General features: G+C 47.1%; 1 protein-coding gene across 2 annotated transcripts in view; it reads left to right on the top strand.

Moving 5' to 3' along the window:
- Positions 1–18,376, top strand: part of BCAS3 (BCAS3 microtubule associated cell migration factor) — a 3,998,327-nt gene that overhangs the window by 26,921 nt on the left and 3,953,030 nt on the right. For both annotated transcript variants that reach the window (XM_086954924.1, XM_086954923.1), the window contains exon 2: positions 3,003–3,086. In XM_086954924.1, coding sequence (XP_086811050.1) covers positions 3,016–3,086 — 71 coding nt within the window. In that variant the 5' untranslated portion in view covers positions 3,003–3,015. The remainder of the gene's footprint in view (positions 1–3,002; positions 3,087–18,376) is intronic.

The raw sequence follows: 18,376 nt of genomic DNA on the forward strand, positions 1-18,376 counted from the left end.
ATATTATGCACACACCTTAAATGAATAATAAATGCACCTTAAATGTATTTGTGGAAAATGCATCTTTCTAGTAGGACAACCGCGTTGGTTAAGCAATCACTTCAGATATCTGTGGGTGTAAGTGGACGGTCGCAGATTTGAATTGTGTTGGTGCACCGGGGAAATAGTGATGCGTATTTATAGCGCTAGGATGTCCAAGTATGTGACAAAAGGCCCTGTGAATAATCATAAATTTAAAAAATGTACATCATACATTATAAGGCTGCGCGCAGTATAAATAGCTTGTCACAAAATGTGCAAGAAGATTTTGTTTAAATGTTTACAGTGCTTTCAAAAGTTATTTTAGTAGTAACACTCTGATTGTACGTAGTTCAAACCATTTTTATACGTTTCCATTTAAAAATAAAAATTCCAGAAGCTGTCAATTACATCCTGTATTGGCTCCCAAGCAGCCTTTAGAGTTGATCAACCGGTTGCACCCATACCAATTCCTTAAAGACAGCAGGCACCCTAGAGAGAGGTCTGTCCCCGTCCTTAGCTGTCTGTCCCCTCATATCGAGGATTCCTTTCTTCTCCCCTTTCTACCTGCTGCAGCTCAACTCTTCAACAGCGGTTGTCTTTAAATAAAAAGTATGGGAACAGTTTTGATCAAACTAATAAAGCTTGAGGGCGTCGTTCCCCTGTCCACTTCGATCTCTGGGATAGATAGCTATGTTGAGGATCTTCCCTGAAGATGTCCTCCTCAAGTGCATCCTCGAAACAAAGCCCTCCAACCATTCTCTTGACCCCGTCCCTAGTGCCATTGCCTTCTATACCCATTCTCTTTCCTATTGGACCACACTGGTCAACCTCTCCCTCTGTCGAAGCTCCCTTCCTGTTCCCTTCAAAACTGGGCAGGTCACCCCTCTGCTTAAAAAACCCACTGCTGATGCGAATGACCTCAATAACTTCCTACCCTTTCTAGCAAAGATCACAGAAAGATGTGTTGCGAAACAGCTCTCTCGTCATATCAAGGACAATGATCTTCTTGACAATTTTCAGTCCGGCTTCATCCAAAACTGCAGCACTGAAACAGCTCTGCTGCAAGTGATTGATGACGCGCTGCGGATACTCGATTTGGGGGGGTCTTGTCTTCTAATTCTCCTTGACCTTTCTGCAGCCTTTGACACTGTCAATCACAACACCCTCCTTAACACTCTTCAACAGAGAATGGGCATGGAAGGCACTGTACTTAAATGGTTTGCGTCCTTCCTCTCTGATCGATCCCAAATGATCAAAATAGCGGACAGTCTTTCATCTCCTTTGGCGGTGGGTCAAGGTGTTCCTCAAGGCTCTATACTTGCACCCACATTGTTCAATCTCTATTTGGAACCATTGGGAAATCTCCTAAGTAATTCTGGGGTTCACTATCATCTCTACACAGACGACACTCAAATCTACCTCAAGGTTGCCTCCACCCACGATCTCTCTGTCCTAAGCTCTACTCTGGACTCCATTCAAAACTGGATGTCATCACATCAACTGATTCTGAATCCCTCCAAAACTGAATTCCTCCTCCTCTCATCCTCACTTTCTCCTCCCCCGGTTCATTCATGGATGGACCAGATGAATCTACTGAACAATAAACCCATCATTGTCGACAGCGCAAAATCCCTTGGTGTCATACTCGACACTAAACTCAATCTACTTTCCCACATTAATTCAATTGCAAAGTCTGCTCCATACCAACTGCGCCTTCTTTGGGGGATCCGTTGCTTCTTCCCGGAGCATGACCTTAAAACCCTGGTCCAATCGCTGGTCCTCTCCAGACTGGACTACTGCAATTCTCTACTTACTGGCCTCCCCAAATCCCACCTGTCCCCCCTTAAGTCTGTTCTCCATTCAGCAGCTCGCTTCATTTATGGGGCCAAAAGAACCGACCACATCACACCCTTGTTATCCACCCTCCGCTGGCTTCCCATCGAGGCAAGATCCATCTACAAGACTGCCTGCATCACACACAAAGCCCTGCACTCCTCCTCTCCTCGCTACCTGGCGAATAAACTGAAACTTTCTGGAGGCTCTAGACCATCACGAAATGCGGAAAAGCTTCTGCTTGAACCTCCCACTTTCAAGAAGGAAAGATCAATGTCCCAATCCTTTTCAGGCAACGCAGTGAGAATCTGGAACTCACTTCCGCCTCAGCTCCGGACCACCACCTCCTCCCAGGCCTTCAAAAATGACCTCAAAGTTCTCCTCCTTCAAAGACACTTCCAAAGTTAATTCATGCCCTCCTATTATCTGAAGCAAGACATTTTTAGTTTAGAAAATTTCTATTCTCCATGACTATGGAAGTGCCTTCCCAGTGTGTTCTTGTGGTTTGATAGACTGCCATTTATTGCAGTACTACCCTTTACCTTTGTTTGGTACTCTTTTGTAACATGCACACGTCACTTTTCTCTTGTAACACACTGTTTGCTACCTCTTGCTCTTTGTTTGCTTTCGATACTTGCACAAGTGCCACCATTGCCTATGTAACGTTGGTTCTTGTGTTTGAGTGTCCTCCATTTATTGCAGTATTATACCTCCACTTGTACTTTGTACGCTCCTGCAACCTGCACACATGTCACTTTTTTCCTCATGTAATGCACCGTTTGCTACCTCTTGTACTTTGTTCACTCACGATTGTCACTTTTGCCTCATGTAATGATGTAATTACTGTAACTTTTGCTTTGTAATTTGTTCACTTGTAATGTTCTCATGTATCAGTTCTGTTCCTATTGTGAAGCGCTCTGACACCTTTGGGTAAAGTCCGCGCTAAATAAAAACGCATAAATAAATAAATAAAATTGCAACGAGACAAGCAGTATTGTAATCTCACATTTTAGTGATGAGATGGGCATTGAAGTATGTTGTTGCACCCTGATAAAACGTACTGTTGTATACGTGTACTAGATGATTACTAGTTTTTATGCACCAAATTCGAAGTTCATGTTTTGTACATTGTCTGCTTCTCTTGATAGGAAATCTGACGTCATGGCATCAGAATCTCCCCGCCGCCCTAGCCGATGCACTGGTGGAGTGGTGGTCCGGCCTCAAGCTGTCACGTAAGACTATATTTGCATCTTGTAATGCAGCGTTACTGCTGAAAGCGTTTTCATAGAGATGACAGTAATACGTACTGATAACTTCACAAATGCATATTACTTTCACAGTGATTCACCCTCGCGGGTAAAAAGTTCGCTTTTCAAATACATATAACCTCACTGAGGGTTCTTTTAAAGTGAAGAAATGGTTCCATCTACTGGCGTTCTTTTGTAATTGAAACAGTACTGAATTATCCATTGAAGAGCTATTCAATTCAACGCTGCCACGCTGCCACTCCTGGTACTCTACTAACTAGACGTATTTAATCACGCTTATACCAAGTTGATACTCTTCTTTCACGATGCACAAAGAGAACGATACTGCTTGGATTGTGTGGCTACGACGTACTTTTTTTTTTTTTTTTGTTTCATGCCGCGCATGCTCTTGAACAGGTCTTAAAATCACGAGCACATACAATCTAGAGCTCATGTGAACGGGCGTGCGAGTCTATAGGTGCTGAAAGCTGCGTATTTTGTCTTCGTTGTTGGTGGAGGGTGAGGGGTTCCGGCTTGATGAATATAGTGAACAAAGTAGTTTTTAAATTCCTTCGTTTTTTTTTTTAAATATAGTGATTCATATCGTACTTTTGCCATTTGAAGTCCGCGTGAATAACAGATGTTACTATTTATTACTTTATGGTACTCGGGTGATTGTTGAAATTAAGCATTACATTGAGTGGAAGCAAGAAAATTTGGATCTGAAACCTATAAATGTGGGCTACAATACAATAACTTACAAGCATTGGCAAAGCCAGTAGGTCTGTTTTTTGCAAGCTGGTGCAGTGTTTTTTTATTACAAGCATATGGCACAAAAAAATAAAATATGAGGTCACCCATGTGTGACTGCGGTATGCTTGCAATAACAGTTAAAATGTAAACACATTCACTGATGTGCTGCTTTACTAAGCGTGTTTTTTTATTGATATAACAACCCTTTCAAATTTGCCATGCGTTTTTATTGTTGTTGGTGGAGGAGATAACCATAAATCCCCACCTAACAAAACTCTCAAATCTCAGGCTGCTACAGTCGTACAATGTAACATCAACTTTAATAAGCATTGACAATTCAAATATGTCTGGCTTATGAATAAAACGATCTTTTGTTTCTTTGATGGGTCTAGGCGCTCTATACAATATCATGCATGCACTCGTAACTCATGTTTATGCTCATGCATCCATTCACTGGCTTTTTCTTGCATTCACTCGCTGATACAACAATATTAAAACGCACACAAACTCAACAACATGTGCAAGATAAATAAAAGAGTGCAAGTAGAAGAAAGAAAACATGTCTAAACATGAGGGCATGTGCTTGCAATAACAAATGTAAACAGAACAGGTATCTGTCTTACAGAGATATTGTAAATAGTCTATTACTTTTTTAAAGTTCCATCTTGGGTGCCACATTTAAAACCTACATGTTGGCCATCTTAAAATGGTAACACAATGATACACTATGGACAACAGCATTCCAGAATGACCACGTTGTATTGGGCGCAGTGTAGATGTAATGAGCAGCAACGAAGCAACCTATTTTTCTTTGCACTATGTAATACTTCACTTTCCTACATTGGTGTTATTGGGGTAGGATCCTGAACTTGTTTTTTTTGCAGTACCACATGGTCATAAGTGATTTTTGCATGAGAAATCCACAATTGAATTTAGACAAATTATCTTTTCAACATTTTTCTTGCATTTTTTACATTGGAATTTCAGGGACTTGTGTAGACCCTCGTTCCAATAAAAAAGTGAAAGGGTTATGAAAAAGTTTATACTTTTTTTTTTTAAGGTTTTAAAAAGGTGCCAACTTTTAGGTAACAGGTTAGGTCGAGATGCTTGGCAGACTCTGTTGTGCCTGTCTGTCATCCCAGCCCTGAAGATCTGTGATCTAGGGGTGTTGTGCAAAGCATGGGGCATTGGCTATAGACCTGTAGCCAAAAAGGAGGAGCTCAAAAGGGCCCTAAGCTTCTATTAAAAAAGAAAACTAGAGAGGGAGTACCATTCCTCAGAAGGATACCCTGAAGAGGGTGAGGATTAGGCCCTAGCCCAAATTGAAGAAGATGGAGGTAACAGTGAAGACCAGAACACTCTAACCTTTTCTAGACCGCCCTCACCAGTGGGTAGTGACAGGAGTCCCCCTATTGGCCAGGTGGGAGTAAGCCTTGAGGAAGAGATTGATGACCTCTCTAACTAGAGGCGAGAAATCTTGAACTCGAGGAAATGAGACCAGAAAGAAGGGCCAAGATCAGCATCTCACCACTGCTCTCCGAGCAGTGGAAAAAGGGGAAAATTAAATGATAATAATTTTACTATCATTTTATTTTTTTTGTACCGGCTACAGGGCTATGTTAGGGCGGGGCAGTACTGTGGTCACAAGGAGGAGGAGTGGTTTGTACACCGTAAGTGTGCATGGCAGTTTGGCCGGCCGTCTTGGGCCGGCCAAACAGTCATGCACACTTAGCATTTCTCCACCAGACTGTGTTTCACTGACAGGTGGAGAACAGTCCCAAGGCTCCGAGGCACAGTCTGAGTGGCCTGACCAATCATGAAGCTTATGTCATGCTGGTGGCAGCAGCATTTTGATTGGCTTAGGGTAGCCTGTGTGCTGCTGGGAGCCAGGAAGAGAAGAACATGGGGGAGAAGCTGTGGCTGTAATCAGGAAAGTGGGTTTTAAATTTTTTTTTCATCCGCATTCCCCCGCCTCCCCCCCCCCCCACCGTCGCTTCGTAGCAGCTGTGACTGTTCAAGATGGGCTTGAAGCCCAAAAATGGTGGCAGCAATGCTAACAGTGAAAAAAGAGGAAACCTTTGACCCTTAGATCCCCTAAGGCACACCTTTCCAAACTTTTCATGTTGGTGACACACTTTTTGGAGATGCATCATTGTGTGACACAGTAAGGCAGTGAAGCGAGCGACCCCGAACCACCTAAGGGGGGATCGGGGAATTTTAAAATAAAAGTGGGCAAATGGTCTCCCTCTGTCTGTCTCCCTCCCTCTGTCTCTATCCCTCTGTATCCCTCTGTCTCCCTCCCTCTGTCTCCCTCCCTCTGTCTCCCTCCCTCTGTCTCCCTCCCTCTGTCTGCCTCCCTCTGTCTGCCTCCCTCTGTCTGCCTCCCTCCCTCTGTCTGCCTCCCTCCGTCTGCCTCCCTCCCTCTGTCTGCCTCCCTCTGTCTGCCTCCCTCTGTCTGCCTCCCTCTGTCTGCCTCCCTCTGTCTGCCTCCCTCTGTCTGCCTCCCTCTGTCTGCCTCCCTCTGTCTGCCTCCCTCTGTCTGCCTCCCTCTGTCTTCCTCCCTCTGTCTTCCTCCCTCTGTCTTCCTCCGCCCGTCTGTCTCCCCCTCTGTCTTCCCCCTCTGTCTCCCCCCTCTGTCTCCCTCTGTCTCCCCCCTCTGTCTCCCCCCTCTGTCTCCCCCCTCTGTCTCCCCCTGTCTCGCCCCTCTGTCTCCCTCTGTCTCCCTCTGTCTCCCCCCTCTGTCTCGCCCCTCTGTCTCCCTCTTTCTCTCCCTCCCTCTGTCTCCCTCTTTCTCTCCCTCCCTCTGTCTCTCTCTTTCTCTCCCTCCCTCTGTCTCTCTCTTTCTCTCCCTCCCTCTGTCTCCCTCTTTCTCTCCCTCCCTCTGTCTCCCTCCCCGTCTGTCTCCCTCTCCTTCCCTCTGTCTCCTCTTGCTCCCTCCCTCTGTCACCCTCTGTCTCCCACCCTCTCCCTCTCTCTGCCTCTGTGTCTCTGCCTGTCCCAGTCTCTGCCTCTATCTGTCTGTCCCTGTCTCTGCCTCTATCAGTCTGTCAGTCCCAGTCTCTCTCCATCTGTCTCCCTCGCCATCTCTCTGTCTCCCTCTCCATCTCTCGGTCTCCCTCTCCATCTCTCTGTCTCTCTCTACCTCTATCTGTTTGCCCCTGTCCCTGTCTCTGCCTCTATCTGTCTCTCTCTGTCACTGTCTCTGTCGCCCTCCCTCTCTCTCTGTCTCCCTCCCTCTCCCTCCCTCTCTCTCTCTGTCTCCCTCTCTCTCTTTCTGTCTCCCTCCCCCTCTCCCTGTCTCCCTCCCTCCCTCTCTCTCTCTGTCTTCCTCCCTCTCTCTCTCTGTCTCCCTCCCTCACTCCGTCTACCTCTCTCTCTCCCTCTCTCTTCCCCCTCTCTCCCTACTCTCTCTTCCCCCTCTCTCTGTCTGTCTCCCTCTGTCCCACTTACTCTGTCTGTCTCCCTCTCTCTCTCTGTCTCCCTCCCTCTCTCTCCCTCCGTCTTGTTGGTCTCCCTCTTGCCGGTCTCCCTCTTGCCTGTCTCCCTCTTGCCTTTCTCCCCCTTGCCTGTCTCCCTCCCTCTCCCTCCCTCTGTCTCCCTCCCTCTGTCTCCCTCCCTCTGTCTCCCTCCCTCTCTCTGTCATCCTCCCTCTGGCTCTCTTCCCTCCCTCTGTCTCCCTCCCTCTGTCTCCCTCCCTCTGTCTCCCTCCCTCTGTCTCCCTCCCTCTGTCTCCCTCCCTCTGTCTCCCTCCCTCTGTCTCCCTCCCTCTGTCTCCCTCCCTCTGTCTCCCTCCCTCTGTCTCCCTCCCTCTGTCTCCCTCCCTCTGTCTCCCTCCCTCTGTCTCCCTCCCTCTGTCTCTCTCTGTCGCCCCCACTCTCTGTCGCCCCCTCTCTCTGTCGTCCCCTCTCTCTGTCTCCCTCTCCCTCCCTCTGTTTATCCCGTACTCCCTTCCTCTGTCTCCCCTCTCTCTCTGTCTCCCACAGTTTCCCTCTGTCTCCCTCCCTCTGCCGCCCTCCTCCCTCTGTCTGTCTCCCTCCCTCTGTCTCCCTCCCTCTGTCTCCCTCCCTCTGTCTCCCTCCCTCTGTCTCCCTCCCTCCCTCTGTCTCCCTCCCTCCCTCTGTCTCCCTCCCTCTGTCTTCCTCCCTCCCTCTGTCGCCCTCCCTCTGTCTCCCTCCCTCCCTCTGTCTTCCTCCCTCCCTCTGTCGCCCTCCCTCTGTGTCTATCTCTCTCTCTGTTTCACTCCCTCTGTGTGTGTCTCTCTCTCTCTGTTTCACTCCCTCTGAGTCTCTCTCTCTCTCTCTGTTTCACTCCCTCTGTGTCTCTCTCTCTCTCTGTTTCACTCCCTCTGTCTCTCTCTGTCTCTCTCTCTCTCTCTGTTTCACTCCCTCTGTCTCTCTCTCTCTCTCTCTCTGTTTCACTCCCTCTGTGTGTCTCTCTCTCTCTCTCTCTCTCTCTCTCTGTTTCACTCCCTCTGCGTCTCTCTCTCTCTCTCTGTTTCACTCCCTCTGTCTCCCTCCCTCTGTCTTCCTCCCTACGTCTCCCACTGTCTGTCACCCTTTGTCACCTCACCCCAGCTTCCCGGGCACACACACACACGCCGAGCACTTCACAGGTCTTTAAAAGACCATAGAGCAGAGTGTCTAGGAAGGCCTCTTAATTAGCAGCAGTTATGTTCTAAGTGCCCGCGACACATCCACCATTTGCAGGTGACACAGTTTGAAAAGCTCTGCCCTAAGGGTTTTTCCCAAAGTATAGTGATGGTGATGATATGGACAGGTGGTTTGTAGCCTTTGAGAGAACCTGCAAAATGCTTCAGTCCGTCCGCCATCTTTCCTGGGATGGGGACTGCTCGCCTATAAGGCAGCAGTCTCGCAAATGAAATGAAATGCGGTTCCTGCCACATGGTGCAGGGAAAAGTAGGGGGACACCATAGGTGCCCCCCAAGTTCACACACTAACTGCTCTTGCACAAGGGGGTCCACAACCGGCCCCCAAAGTACGTCCCCACCAGCCTTTCCATGCCAGTTGAACTGCCATGGAAAGGCTGGCGGGGGTCCAGCATCCTGATCTGGCGGACGTTGCCTGCTAGGCACTGCCACCATTCTGTGGCAGCGGCGGGGTCCGCCAGGCAATCATAATTATGCCAGACACACTACCCACCATCCTGATCTGGTGGGCGGTAATTGTCCTTACGATTGTGGTAAACCCCCCGCTGGCAGCATGCCGCAAATCTCTACTCGTCGTTGCTCCCTGACTTTATACCACAAGGCTACCTTCTACCTGCTCCCTGACCACCTCCTGATCCTCACCCCCCCCCCAAGGGTTCATCCCAAGACAAAGTGCACTAATCGAGGTTATCTCAGGTCACAAGTACTACCTCAATACAGCACAGCAAACTTGGACTTCCCTATCCTATATCTATAACTCTGCTCTCTAACCTCTTCCAGTTCCTCTGTCTCACCCTTAAATGTTCACCCCAAGACAAAGTGCACCAATCGAGGTTACTTCAGGACTCTCGTACTACCTCAACACTGCACAGTACTCTTGGACCTCCGAACCTTTATGTATTGCGTTGCTCCACGTTATGACTCTTGCGAAAAATTGCTGTGGTTCAACCCAAGACAACGTGCACTAATCAAGACTAATCTCTGGACCCACGAACTACCTCAATACTGCACAGCACACTTGGAGTTCTGAACCAATATGTATAACAAGATAACAGGCTCTATTACATTACTCTTGAGAAAAACTGCTGTAAAGTGCTCCAAAGCCCCCGGGTCCAGCCAGCGCTATGTAAAACTCCTTAAATGAATAAAATAAATAAATAAATCATAATCATACCTCTTGTGGCAAGGTCAAAGCACTATTTTTTAATATACATCAGTCCCCCCTAAAGAAGAACTCCTGAGCCCAGGAGGCAGGTTGCTTTATATTAAATGTGAGGACTTGTATGTGGAAGCTTATATGTCCCTATGGTAGCCTTTTTAATTGAGGGCAACTATCAGTGGTCCATAGGATAACATGCGCTGGCACCCGGATGCCCACGAGGTTACCAGCTCCATTATGGTACCACTGAAATAGGTCATGTTTTCTATCAAACAACTTGCCTCCTCACCCCAGACACCATTATTGTGCCAGAGGCGATGTGGCATGCATCCAAGTGGCTACCTTACAGGTTGCCCACCTGGTTGCCCCATCCATTCCTGTGCTCTGGCTGGCAGACCGCAGCTGCTGCCACCAAGACAGGAATCTGACCCCCTGCCAGGAGGTTTGAACTGTCCCAGGAGTCAGAAACAGTGGCCTGGATGGGGAGGACAAGGATGGCTAGTGAAGTGACACATCAAGACGGTGAGTTTCAAAGCTTACACCGTCTCAGATATGCATCCAGACTGCCTCCGAAAGGAACGAACAGCTGTCTCCCTGCCCCCGGACAGATGGGAAAATGATGTATTCAAAAGGTGAACACCCCCAGTAGGCTAGCCACACCTCTAGGGTGAGCTACCTGTTGTGTACAACCAAGGAAGGTTTCTGGTCCATCGGCCACTTGCATCCATACCCCTACTGTCCTTAAATCTAGGATTTAAGGTGCACCCTTGACACCAGAAGCTCAGTTCTGATCTGACTTGCAACAGCGGACACAGTAGAGACCTAACAGGGGTTGCATAAACCAAAGGCGTGATACCCTGCGCCTGTGGCAACCTTGATGGAACTGCACAAGTGCGACTCGTTCCCGGATCTAAGACCAGTTTCCCCAGACACAAGGACCACTTTGAGCGCCAAAGGTAACTCCAGACTCCCATGGACTATTGGCACTAGTCCCCTGCAGTCCGCAGGTGAAAACATACCGAAACCAAGGAATCGCTGGCTATCTGGCCCTCTGAGGGATTTCCCAAAAGTAGATGGTCCAATGTATTGTGGTAAATGCAGTCCTAACCTCCAGCAAGTTACAGGCAGCTACCATGCGCCCCACTCCCCACCCCCAGTCTTTTTTTGGCCCTGGGGATTTAAAAAATATTTTTTATGAGAGGGCGGCCCCAGGGATTCCTTCCTATTTTTTCTGAAACTGTGTGAAACCCCTCCACAGCCTAATTTCGGCTCCAGGAACCCCATCCCCGGGGCCTGACCTCTATTGTGAGTGCTTCAGGGCACCCACCTACAGCTGTTGTGCCCTCGCGATCCCTGCCAGTTCCCCACCTCCTGTGAGAGGCGCATTGCTTTCACAAAGAGTGATCTGCTAAACATACAGCTCCCTCTCTGTGAAAACAATTTTGCTCCGCTTTCAGCAAGTGAGAGCATTTTAATGCTCTCGCTTGGTGAAAGCAGAGCACAGTTTGCTGTGGTTTGGAGGGAGCAGTAAAGCACCCGCCAAGCCATAGCAAACAGATGTGTCCCGGGGGTGGGCACCCCTGTACTTTGCAGGAGCCGGCGCTAGGGGGTGGCAGTCCCCAGGTCCATCTATAAATCCATTCTAATTTGTAGGGCCTGCCCTAGGGAGGTGGTGGTCCCCGGGGGCGTGAACCGCCCGGGAGGGGGCTGCGTGGGCCCTTTCCAAATTGTTAAAAAATAAATAAAAGAGGGCCCAAGGAGGTGGTGGTCCCTGGGGTCCGGGGTGTCTGAGGCCCCCCAATACAGATTCATCATGGCCCTGGGGAGGTGGTGGTCCCCGAGCCTGGGAGGGTTAGACCAACCCCCGCCCACAATAACAATGAATTAGCCCCGGAGATGTGGTGGTCCCTAGGGCACGGGGGGTCTAAGAGCCCCCCCATTTTCATTTTGGCATTAGGCCCTGGGGAGGTGGTGGTACATAGGCCTAGGGAGTCTGAGAGGTCCCCCCATTTTTAAATAAATTAGTCCCGGAGAGATTGTGATCCCTGGGGCATTAATAAGCCCCTCTAAGGGGGGGCCGTGCTCCCCCCTCCTTTTTAACCCCAATGACCCCGGGGGCTGATTATTAACAAAGCACAGAAGCCTGCACTTTATTATTATTATTATTATTATTTTTTTACATGTTCATCCCTACCCCCTTCTCCCCTCAAGAGGGCTAAACTGTCCAGGTATTTCTACCCTGTCTCTTTTCTTTTTTTAAATATTTTTTTCTGGGACCCAAGATGGCTGCCAACACTTCCTGGTTTGAAGTATCGTCAAATGTCCGGTAAGCTGTGATCCCAGGGAAAGTGGAATCATTCCCACATCTCCGCTGCATAAGGCTCCCTTTACGCAGTTGACTGTTCAGAGGGGTCTTTGAGACTCCAACGCCTACCTACTGGATCCTTCCCCAACAAGGGGAGAGGAAGTGCTTTGGTAAGGGGTGCTATACCATGGCTCAGCTTTGAGTGGTTCCCTTGACGCTTTGGACTCTCTCAGAGGGGTCACTGAGACTCCAGAGTAAGAATATTGGATCTTTCTCCAACAAGGGGAGAAGGGGTGCTTAGTCAAAGGGCAACAAGGGACAGGGGGCTGGGAGGCGGTTCGGAACAGGCAAGTCAACAGAGGGGGAACAAACGGCAAAAGAACATCGCATTAATTACAGAAAGATAACACATTCAATACCATGGGTAAATTAGCGATCCGGAAAAAGACAGGATCCACGAAAGGCAAGGGCCAGGGAGGACAAAGAGAGAGAGTCAGCAAGTTGAAGAGTTCCACAAGGAAGAGATACGGATAGCAGAAAAGGAAATGTATACATTGTGGAGTCACTCAGGAGGGAGATGCAAATGGGAAAGCTCAGAACACAAAATAGTGATATTAATTACAAAGAACTACTACATATACTAGTGGTTAGAGTTGTAACTATGCAAAATGGTAAATTCACGCAGGGTTCCATTTTCACAACGATTAGGCTAAATGATTGTATATTACTTTTCAACAGAGTGAACGGAGAGATAAGATATCCAAGGGGGTCTAGAGAGGGGGAGGAGGGAGATGAGATGAAATAGGCGATAGGAGAGACGGGGGCCTAGGGGGGGGAAAGAGATAAGTCTGTCCAGCCAAGAAGCAATGTCCGAGGGTCGGCAGGATGAAGTCCAACGGACCGTGTGAAAGGACAAGAAACAACAAAATGGTGGTTCTGTTCGCGACTCACCATTTTGCACCGGCAGATCCCAGACACATCACTGGAACGTCACTCAGAGGCAACTCCAACTATGCGGTGATAGGGCAAACTAAGCAGTCACATATATATAATGCGGAAAACAAACTCCAAGGAGGCAAACTGTGTCTATAAATCCTCAGAGGGAAAGCAGTTCAGGCAGGACGTTTCATACAAAAAACCTCAGAGGGTAGCCCGTTCAGGCAGGCCGTTTCATACAAGGCCATATAGGAAATACTCGCCATCAACAATGCGGAAATGGGGCAAATGAAGCAGGCCATGAATGTAATATATAGGAAGAACACACTCCAAGATGACCGCCAGTGTTGGGATGGAACACTCCCCACTCTCTTTCTATGCCCAGCAGTACACAGCAAGCCCATTTCTTTTTCCATGTCTGGTAGTACCTAGTGCTTATGGCGGGGGGCGCACTTCATCCGCTCCCATGGGAGGGGGCCAAAATGGATGCCAAACCTCCACCAAAATACTATTAGAGGCTAACAAAATGGGTGTCCGTTATGTAAACCACTGAACTCAAGGGTCACCTAGCGAACAAGGACAACCCCCCACCCCCGGGAATTGCCACTGAACTCAAGGGTCACCTAGCGAGCCAGGACAACCCTCCCCCCCCCCCCCCCCGATAATTCAGGCCGTCGGAGCAATGGTGCTAGACTTCACTCTACAGCCAGGTGCCCCCTTGCCCCAGATCAAAGGGGGTCCGTCCCGTTCTGCTCATTATCCCGCTCCTACAGCAATTCACGTCTCCGGCCCCCTGTAGATCGTCCGAGGCTGCCACCGATGAAGATCCCGCAGCGCAGCAGCCCAAGGAGAGAAGACGGTAGGTCGCGGCAATCAGGGATGACGCTGCATATGTCAGAGCGGGTCGTATTCCGTACCTCACCGGCGATCACGCAGTATGGCAGTGCGGGACTCCGGTCCTATTTTTGCGCACCTCCAAGCCCGTCGGAACGGCAGCTCCCCACCCTACGGGACAACACAGGCTCTCCAGTCAGTGCGCCAGCACCATAAAAAAGTTGGCCGTGTTGTGTGCCTCGTTTTTCCACTTTGAGGCGCTGCAGAGTGTTAATTTGTGGTGTCTCGCCCTTTTCCCCGTGTCCTGTGTAATCCACTGGGCCTACCCCGCCCTTCACTCACCGCCTCTTATAACACGCGGTGAGCCCGTAGCATCGGCCGACTCTTCCTCACTGCTGGAACAGTTTCCCGAGGGCTCCTGTAGGGCTCGGCCACCGATGCGCGTTCCGGGTCTTCCTCGTGCTTTCGACAAGTATTGGGAGACCAGGGGATTTTCTTAAGCTTTTGTTTAGTAGGTTTATGGGAGTCTGGCTTGTACGTCCCAATTCCAGTCTATCTTCCGGGGCTCTCCTTAGCTGGCGATGCCATCTTGAAGGCCTCCACTCCAGCGGTAGCAGGTAGTGTCCCCTTCGATCGATAGTAGCCATGCTTTCACAGCAGCATTCCAGTGGTCCGGAGCACTCGTCTCTCACCGTAGGACAACACAATGCCACAGGACGGATTACTTATCGTCCATGTTGGTACTCTGAAATGCTTACCTCATGCATGTTACTCTAGTAAAGCCTGACTGCGCTTTGCAACTCTACCAGGACTGAACTAAGGATTTATTATTGTGAATCCAAGGACCATTTTTGGGTTATTGTGACAGTATTACATACTAAAGCCTCACCATCTTCAATAATAATACTCCACTTTCCTACTGTGACCAATGCCAAATGTCTTGCCTACTCTGATATGAGGTTACTTGTAACAAAAAAAACTTTCTGTAGGATTTAATTCAAAGTAGCAACAATCTTCCCTTGAATGCCTGTTGACTTTAATATATGCTTTTAACGATTAATATGCCAACGTTAATACCTTTATCGTAACTTTTCATACTAAGAAGTGTGGAGAAGTGTGGCTCACCGGTTAGAGCAGGCAGACCCTGAAGCAGAGGTCAGACCCGGGACCAGGGTTCAATTCCCGACGCGGCAGGGTCTTGAGCTCAAATGTCCATGGACTCGATAATTCTCGCTTCGGTGCCTGACCAAATCATGGGTTCACACTCTGCAACTCTGGGCATTAAGCTTGCTTAATCTCCACAACGGCCCCCCCCGTGGCGGGATGCCTGGCTTTCACCTTGGGGATGCCCTGTAGGGGCTAGCTCACAGGGAAAAGCCAGGACGGGTTCCCAAGGCAAGCGCGGAGATACCCCTTTGGGGGTTGATTCTGGCGCTATATAAGAAACATAATAATAATTATAATAACCATTTGGACCTTTAGCCTTTATCATTGGCTTGTCCCAATAAGCAACCTAATCTAGCATACACTTTCCACAAGGCAACCTTTTGGCATACAGTCATAAAAACACAAGTATATACAAAATGACAGTAGGCAAATCAAAATACTATCTCTTCAAAGAGAGCGTAACCAAGACTATTGTAGTGCATACCTGCTATCCCCATGGTTCGTTCAGGTGAATATCAACACCAAAACCCTTGAATGGTATTCTGTGAAATTCCATGTAACAAAATACCTGCCTAGAGGCATTAGCACCTTGTAATAACATTTCATCCTTGAAGCCTACTGTCTTTTTCACAATACATAGGTCAGGTTTACTGGCTCTGTCATATTATTTCTCAATTTATTCTAATTAACAGATCAAACCTATGAAATCTGTCATGACTTTTCCAATGATCAGATGACACCTTTACCCTCGTCTTTGCAGCTTACCCAATGCCAGCACATTCACAAGCACTTAAACGTCCAACCATCATGCATACAGGTATAAAATTACAAATGTATAGAAAAATACAACCTGCAAAGCAATCTACATCCTCTCTCAACATAGCATAATAAGAATAATACTAGTGAAATCCCCCATGCTTTGTCAGATCAAGTGGTCAACGCCAAAACCCTCACCTATTACTGTAGTCTGTGAGATTTCATCTGACAAAATACCGGTCTACCTGTCTATAGCATGTAACACAATATGATAATAACCAGCTGTTTCTGGCTTCAACAAATGCTTTACACAATTACAAAGGTGGGCCAACTGCCTTTGTCATAACGTTTTATAATAAAGGAGGATAGCTGTATGATATCAGACATAACGTTTCCCAGGACACCAATCGAGCCCATAGGTTGTTAACATAACCAATTCAGGCCTGCAGTTTTGAGCATACACTTTTCCACTAGGCAGTCATCTGACACACAGTCTTAAAATTAGAAAGGTACACACAATTACAGTTGACTAAGCAAAATGCTATCTCTCCTTAGAGGAGACAAGGATTCTCACAGAGCAAACCTTCCATATCCACAGTTTGTCACACAGGGTAACCAACAGCAAAGCCATTGCATTTTACAGGAATCTTTGAGAATCAATGTATCAAAATCCTTATCTATGGGCTTGAATATAGAGTAAAAACAATCCACACTTAAATGCCTATTGACTTGAAAATATGCTTTTCTTAATATATATGTCCAACCTAATGCCTTTATCATAACATTTCATAAAGAAGAGATCAGGCTTATAGCTGTGATCGTTGGCTTTCCCCCATAACCAACTCTGTCTTACTGTATCAAGTGTAAGCTTTGCCACAAGCCAAAAAGTGGAATACAAGCAGTCCTTTAAGTGGATGTACACTAATTCGGCCTTATCAAATCCTGTACTCGGTAACCAACATGTAAGGGGAGCCTAAATCCCTCACTCCGTAGTACCTTGAATGCTCTTTTTTGTTGATCACATTAGCCAGCAGTTACTTTGTCAAGCCAGATCTAAAAATCCATGTAGATTACTGCAGCCCGGGGGATCTCCTATTGCTCTCAAACACCACATTGCTCTCTGAAGTCTAAAGTTAATGATTGAGTTGAAGGGGTTCTGTGCTACTTTCAGAGAAAAACACTGTAAATGATCTAGTTATCAAAGACACTTTAACAGCATTACAATGCCATGCGTGTGCCCATGAAAGTTCAAGCTCAGGCAGCTACACTACTTCTGGTCAGGCAGCTGTATAAATAAACAAAATAGTCATAGCTGTGTAGAGGGGTAGTACTTTTTCATTGGAAGTACACAATTTCTGCCCAATTAAAACATTAACTTCTGGATACCAACAAGTAGGCGGAGCCAAAGCCCCTCTTTGTAGCACTCCTGAAAGCTCTTTTATCGGTCGATTACATTATATCTGGTGACAGCTAGGCTATACCCAAAGACCTTAAAAGGAGTTTGAAAATAAATAAATCATTATCAAACGGGGCACCGATGTCCAGAAAAAAATAAACAGCCTGTATTTAGAAGTAATATAAACGATTGCACAAGCCCACTTGTAAACAACATTGTCACTGAAGTGTAAGGGACTATTTTTAAGCAGATATGAACAATATGTGCAGGCAATGGGAAGTCATTCAAGGTGAAGGGAAACGATCATTAAAGTGGGCTGACCCCTTGCCCCATGCTGTGGTGGATAGAAGCAACATGTGATTGACAATTAAGCAGACCAGTGAATGAAGCCCGCTCACCAAAAGCCCCTCTATGTATGTATATTATGTATTCATTATTGACAAAAACAATTGTCTGGTGAGACAGTTAAAGTTGTATCAAAGGCCAGCTTTACAAACCACATTAGTCATCACAATTATATTGCCTATACTATCAAACAATAATAACACAGTTGCAGTTCGGTAAACATTTGTGAGAAATTAGGCTAACCCTCAACTTGGAAAACGAATGGAGTTTTTATTGAAAAATCCTCACTCACCAGGGTTACCCCTTGGTGGCATGCTACATCCCATTCCGCTACGACCTACGGACTACATGGGATCACTTTAGTTATGTATACAATGACAAAAATGGTAGTATTTGGGAGAGGAGTGGGGGATGGAGTGAATCTTAAAAAATACCTGGCTAGTAGGTGTATCCTATTTATTCTGACCTCTAGTCAGTATGATTAAAAAGGGGGAGGTTTGGAAACTACGTTATAATGTACCTAGTTGCTGAACAGGTGAACATGTTTCAAAAGGGGCCCTGCTGGCTTTTCATCAGAACCTAGGGAACTAAATTCTTTGGTACCACTCCTACTATATCACAATGGGCGCATACTTATTGCATGCTTTTAGAGAGGTGCATATAGTTACCACCTGTTTGGAGATCACTGTCTCTGTTTCTGTGAAGATACAATTGGAGATTTAGTCTTGACCGCCCTGTGGCTGTATATGTACTCCTTTGCAATTTTATCATACAATTTTATCGTATTGAGCACCTTCAAGTGGGTGGATATGTGATTTAGAAACACTTTGTAAGTAGGCATATCTAGTGTGGTCTTAAATAAAAAACATCCTGTGTTCTTAATACATATTTACAAGGACGCACATGTATAGTATAATAAAATAAAATTCACCCAACACATACATATAAAATGTTCTGA

Source organism: Lissotriton vulgaris, chromosome 2_1 (assembly GCF_964263255.1).
Source record: "Lissotriton vulgaris chromosome 2_1, aLisVul1.2, whole genome shotgun sequence".
NCBI lineage: Eukaryota > Metazoa > Chordata > Amphibia > Caudata > Salamandridae > Lissotriton > Lissotriton vulgaris.